The sequence below is a fragment of the Phalaenopsis equestris genome, unplaced genomic scaffold (assembly GCF_001263595.1).
Source record: "Phalaenopsis equestris unplaced genomic scaffold, ASM126359v1 Scaffold218557, whole genome shotgun sequence".
Taxonomy (NCBI): Eukaryota; Viridiplantae; Streptophyta; class Magnoliopsida; order Asparagales; family Orchidaceae; genus Phalaenopsis; species Phalaenopsis equestris.
Genome location: NW_018236993.1, coordinates 184,615 through 191,000, shown reverse-complemented (window position 1 = coordinate 191,000; position 6,386 = coordinate 184,615). Strand labels below are relative to the sequence as shown.

Below are 6,386 nucleotides of genomic sequence, written 5' to 3'. Positions count from 1 at the left end.
TAGGATCAATACTTGAGACTAAAAGAAAATCATATATCACTTGAATGATACGTGCAGTTGCATTTAAATTAATAATTAGAAAATATTTTTTAAAATTAGTTATACCCACATCACTGGAGTAGCCACTATAAACACATAAAATTATATTATCAGTACAAAATTGGTCAAGCCTATTGAGTTCCAGCATCTTGGGTTCCTAGGTTAGGACTGTCATCTAAGCACCTAAGAAATCTGGTGATAAGGCGCCAGTCACTTGTGACCTACATAGATCCAAGTCATCTCCACTTTGCTCCATTTCTCCAATGCATGTTATACATATAAGAAAGACATTAAAATATATTTCCTTAAAGTGAAATTTCCATCCAAAATAATGTGAAAAATATAAAGGAATTCAAGTATTCTTTTCTACACATCATGATGAATCTTGTATGATCATTTTTTTTCTTAAATTGGTCCATAAATAGTCTGGAGAGCTCATTAATGGTATGGATAGTCCCTCCTGGTAGAGAGTAGAACCAAGTGCAAGCCTAAACTTTGAGATTGGCAAAGAAAACTTGGCAAAGAAGCACATTAGAAACATATTGCTTGTGAGTGATGGTTCGATAATGAACGTCCCACTCATATGAGTTAGTTACTCCTTAATGGGAGTAGATGCTTGAGAGATTTTAGCCTATTGAGGTAAGGTGTTGTAGGAACACCTCAGCCATGGGGAAAGACTTTTTAAAATTATGAAGTGGAGAAACGATCCCTATCCCCCAAGAGGAATTGTTCATAAGCCAAACGCTATAGTTCCTCATAGATTGCACTTTTAGGAGTGGTAGTATGACTTTCCTAGATCAGGATCCCAACAAGCATTGGAGGGTTACAAGTTTTTTTAGCAAAAAAACATGGATGAGTGAAACTTGCAATATCAAAGAAACATCCTAGCCTAATGAAAGACAACTTCCATCAAGAGGAGTAGGCCAATTCAAGCAAGCTCAAGAAAGGAATTTCTCATTGGTTGTTGAACTTGTTGTAAGTATGATCCATCTGGCTCTGCGAGCATCGGTTGCTAAGACTCACGTAGGAGCTGATAAATCTCATTTTATGACTCCTTCAAGCACACTTGGTTCTTTAGAGAGGGGTCCGAGGCTAATTCGTCAACAAGATGTCGTCTTCCAGGGTGGGAAGAGGTACTAGCTTGACCCTCTTGGCTCTGTGAATATCCTTTGGAATAATATGTGTCACAATGTGATGATATGTTGTTATGAGTGTTACACATGGTAGCCATTTAAGAAGTTTGAGAAGTTCTTCGGTTGTGGGATTAGTTTCGTCCCCTGATAGTGTCAAGCTGTTGTGTGTAGGAAGTTTAACAATAGTAAAGTAATTAGTTAGCATCTTAGTGTTATACAATAAACCAACAAATAAACAGATACTAAAAATAACAAGTAGAGACACCAAAAATATTTGATAGAAAATCGAAAATGTAACAATCCACGAGGCCTAGTCCAGACAAAACGATTCACTATAAGATTGCGAGTACAAGTATATGATCATATCTCATAAGTGTAAAAGGGTTAAAAAGCTGCTCATAGTACAATGTATGTGCAGAAAGGATTCGTTGTACAATGATCGAGAGCAATTGTTACTGGAGTTATTGTGGAAACTTTGGTACATCATCTTTGAGGTATGTTGTAGCATAATATTCAGGACACTACGTTGTTTCATAAGATGCTTCATTACTATACAATGTAAATCATTACTCCACATGGTGTTTCGTTACTCTGCAAAGTACATCGTTACTCCACGAGGTCCGCCAGTGGTCATGAGTAGGTGGCGGCCGACAGTGACTGACAGACGGTGGTCGATGGTAGTAGACAGCTGCGGGTAAAAAGATTGTTGAGTCTTCAGTCTGGAACGCAATTGAAAATAGGCTCTTTCTTCTCTTGATCTGGCTCCACATTTAGCTCCCGGTCCCCCTTTTATGAATGGAGGGGCTAAATTTATATAATTTGGGAGTAGCATTCTCTGTAAATAAGACAAAAATCTGAACCACTCTATTAGATGGTTTAGCATAGTTTCATTGATCAGACAACATTTTAGGGACAGTTAAGTGCATTAATAATGTCAAAATTGAGTCATCTTGGGCTTATTGGATTCATCCAACTGAGAAGTTCAATTTAACTATAAGCTTGTCAGATTTAGAATCTATTTAACCATCTAAACGACTTGATCCACACTTCATTTGACTCTGATTGAATCAATTTTAGTATTACTGGATTTGTCTCGTCAGCCAGTCAGTTTAACTATTAGTTTATTTAAAGTCATAGTTCTGGATAATTTTTAATCTGAGTTCGCCAGTTTTAAATACCAAATCGTAAAAAAAATTAACCGATTTTAGGTGAAATTAAAAAAATATATATTTAACATAATAAATTTGCTCTTATTGGCATCAAATTATAAATAAAACAGATAAAAAATGATCGCAATCGTCGCATAGAATTATAGATTACAGGCCGGTAGCCGAACGTGAGGGTTGGATGAGTCATACGCACAAAGCGAAATCTACAATACGAAAGATCCAATTACAAACATATCAGCACCTAGTTCTTATCTTACGCGATCCTCCGTAGAGATGGTAGGGCCGTCTGCGAAAGTTTACTTCGACGTTGCCCGCAAATCCCAGCCATTGATTCCTAGACATCAACCTAGTGGTGCAGAAAAAAATGACGTATCAAACAACCCAACATTTAAGTTCAGATTATCTGATAATTATTCCAACTATATTTGAATCAAAATTTTAAAACTAATTATTACCGAGATAACAATAATAAAATATAAAATTTAAGATATAATCAAATTGTGATGAGTATTTGAATTCAAAATTTTTATTATCAGAAAATTTTCGAAATTATTATCAATATAACTATTAAATTTTAAATATCATTTACTATTTATTATGAAAATTTATGAGAGTGAAATTTAGAATTTTTTGGTAATATTAAAGGGCAATAAAAATTTAGAAGTGAGTGTGGCCCTGAGCCACCCTCCACCAATGTCTAGTCAAACTCAAGTTGACTTGCATGGATCAAAATTTAAATTTAAGTGAGGTGAATTCTAATCAAATTAAATCATCAGACGGCTCGGGTTCAAATTCAATGGGGTTCAACCGGAACCAGCTCCAAATTCAACTCCTAAACCTAAATTAACATCCATACGTGGTTGCGCCTCAGCCTCTTCTACAGCAGAACAAAACGGCAAGGCTATCGATGGTTAGAACGGCGGGCCGGGCCGGTCCCCCCTGCTCGTGTGGCCTTCGTATCCTCAAAATCTGATAACCTTACCTCTCCGGCAAGCAAAGCCATACAAATTCATCTCGAAAACACCATTTCTTCTTCATATAATCACATAAGTATTAATGGTGAAGGAGTTGCGTCTCTGAGCACCGCACCTCCCTGCTCTGTAGTTCTTAAGAAAACTAGGAATGAACAAAGACAACATCTCACAACTCGAGGTACTCGACTCGAATCTTTATGCCTTAGAAAGCAGTTTATTTTTTTCTGATTTATCTAACCATAAGCTTCTCGAAAATAATCAGAACTTACCTAACCAAGAAAAGTTTACCGTAAATAAGCTCAATGAAGAAAATGGTTTGGCTGGGCAGGAGAAGGCCCCAGAAGAATTGGAGCTCTTTCATGACAAGAAAGCAGTGAAAGTACTCGTTTTTAAAATTGAGCAGTCTGATGCTCGGGTACACACTCGGAAATTGGAACTCCAAAAACTGAAGAATTCAGCAAATGGAGCTGAGGATCCTCAGTGTACTGAACTCATGCTGAAATTGGATGGCCTAAAGCAAGTGCTCAGCAAACTGACGATTGGTGTTTCATCAGCATTAGATTCCAAGGTTAAAGCTGAGAAGGAGATCGAATTCTACAATAATAAGGCAAGTTCATCACTAAAAAAGGTGGAAGCGCTAAGGAAAGAGATTGAGGAAGTAAATGAGGAGCATGTGCTCGTTGAGCTTGCTAGGATCGAAGCAGAAAAGGAACTGAGGGAGATAGAACTCCAGCGAGCTGCGGAAGCCATGGAATTCTCTAAGAAAATGGAGGCCGCCAAGAAAAGTATCAGCGAGCTCCGCAGAGAAATCAGCAGAGCAAAGGAGCTTGAAGAGAAGTTGGCTGCCACTAACACTGATGTCAGTGTTCTGCAGCATGAGATGGAGCTCCTTCGAGCAATGGAGAAGAACTCGCCTAAAGAACTTTTGGTGGAAAATGCCAAGAAAAGCAGCGATGTGGAGCAACTCAAGATTGTGGAGAATGAACTGGGGAAGGCGAAGAAGCAACTGGTGAACATCAAGGAAGAAGGCTTTCAGTTCATGGCATCAATGGATCTTGTCAGGGCTGAGCTGCTGCAACTTTCTAAAGAAACAAATAGGATGAAGAAATTGGAAGAAAATGGAGAATCAAAAATTGAGCGTCTCAATGCAAAGCTATTGAAAGCAAGAACAAAGCTTGAATCCGACACTTCGGCTGAGGAATGGACCAGAGGAATTGTCTCCAGTCTCAGCAAAGCACTTCAGCAACTACAAGCTGAAGTGGAGGCCGTAAAGGACGAGAAGGAGAACGCCAGCAAGGAAGCGTGTGACATTAAACAAGAGATTGAGAAGACTGAAATGGATATCAAATGCACGCAGAAGAAGCTGCTGGATAACATATCAGAGCTTGAAAAAGTAAAGGCATCGGAAGCTGCTGCTCTTGTGAAGCTGCAAAGCATGGTGGAGAAGATAGTGAAGAGTAGGGTCATGGATTCTTGGAATGCTTCAACCATTTCTGTCCCAAAGTGGGAGTATGAGTACTTGAGTAAGAAGGCTGGGTTAGCTGAGGAAGTGGCAGAGAAGAAGGTAGCAGCTATGAATGCATGGATTGAAACACTGAAAGCACAAGAGAAGGAGATATTGATGAAGAGTGAACTCGTTGAGAAGGAAATAAAAGCAATGAGAGTTACTCAGGAAGAGGAGGGGGACAATCTGGATAATGTAATGGCTGCCCAGATCACAACGGGGGAAGATGATGACGAATTCATGGACATCCTCAAGGCTGGATCTTCTACTCCAAAGAAGCTAGTTAGTGAGAATTCAATAACAGCAAGCAGGAGGTGGTCCAAAAGCAGCAGAGTATCGGGTATGCAAGGGATGAAAAGTGCTGCTCGATCTCCACTTTTTGCGATAAAGAAAAGAAAGGGAGAGAAGCCTACTTTGGGTAAACTGTTTAGAAGCCGTAATGGCAGAAGGAAACAAAATGAGATGGATTTTGATTCTTAAGCAAGTTTTTTTTTCTTGCTTATCAGAAAGATTACAGACAAAACTGAATCACTTTTTTCTTTCACAAGATTGAAAACAACAATTTATGGTTCAAATAATGAAAGAATTGGAAAACTGTAACGCTGCTTTTGCTCACCAAAGTTTTTCTGAACATTGAACTGTTTGCTTCCTAACAGATTTGGATCTAGAAATGGCCGCAGACAAGCGTTAGGATGTTTTAATGTTTTTTTTATTTTTGCATTCTCACAAAACAATTTGAAATATATGCATTATTGGTTTTAGAGGAGCCTCTTATAATTATTCCAAAAAAGGGAATGATCTTAAGCATTTATGAGAAGTGGATTGAAAAATGCATCACATATTTCTTTCAAGGAATATTTACATTGTATTTACATATCTAACTCTTAAAGTTCAATTTTTACATATTTATCACCTTATTGATGCATGAAAAGGTATATTGTACTTTATAAAAGTTAAAATAGTAGTATTTTTTATGTGATATCAAAGATTTTGGTGGTATAAATGTAAAAAGCAGAGTTTATGTTTTAGATATAAGAAAAGGATAAGAATTGGCTGGCAAGTGCGTAAAATGCGCATTTTTATAAATAGTATGTAGAAGTAAAAATGTTTTATTGAGTTTTGAGAGATCAAGGTTTCCGATAAGAGAAACTCAATGCAGCTAATTATAAACCAAAGCACTTAACATTAAGCTGAATTAACTTGACCGGTTCCCATGCATAATAATCTGATGAATATCAAGCACAATAATATGGGGTTGATGCTTTCTCTCAAATGAACTTCAAGAAATCAAGAAATTTGAACTTATAATATCCCAAGAAGGAGATTCTTATGCTCAAACCAATTGAATTAAAACTACAACCAGGAAGGAGTGAGACTTATAGAATCATAACGGATAACTTTCTAGATGTATGGATAAATTAATATAAAGTGTGTTTTATTTTCTTTGGGAAATTTACATAGGTAGCACGCAATTCTTATATTCTTACATATCTACACCTATCCTTTCATATATACATATATATAACATTTTGGTGATTTAAACCCATGCATGCAAAGATGTATTTCA

At 37.2% G+C, this 6,386-nt stretch overlaps 1 protein-coding gene across 2 annotated transcripts; it reads left to right on the top strand.

The window, feature by feature from the left end:
- Positions 1 to 3,274: 3,274 nt before the first annotated feature.
- LOC110037307 (protein PLASTID MOVEMENT IMPAIRED 2) lies at positions 3,275 to 5,491 on the top strand. 2 transcript variants are annotated; one of them, XM_020741917.1, is made up of 2 exons: positions 3,275 to 3,493; positions 3,644 to 5,491. In XM_020741917.1, exons 1-2 carry the CDS (start codon positions 3,464 to 3,466, stop codon positions 5,297 to 5,299), a joined length of 1,686 nt encoding a protein of 561 aa, XP_020597576.1. In that variant the 5' UTR covers positions 3,275 to 3,463; the 3' UTR covers positions 5,300 to 5,491. The 2 variants fall into 2 exon arrangements, with proteins under 2 accessions (XP_020597576.1, XP_020597575.1); XM_020741916.1 differs by having other exon boundaries at positions 3,578 to 5,491.
- Positions 5,492 to 6,386: the final 895 nt, after the last annotated feature.

Excerpts from the sequence above, each read along its gene's own strand:
- LOC110037307 (XM_020741916.1), top strand. The coding sequence starts at position 3,464 with ATGAACAAAGACAACATCTCACAACTCGAG. Across the intron at positions 3,494-3,577 it reads ACAACATCTCACAACTCGAG|AACTTACCTAACCAAGAAAA; the intron begins GTACTCGACTCG and ends GAAAATAATCAG.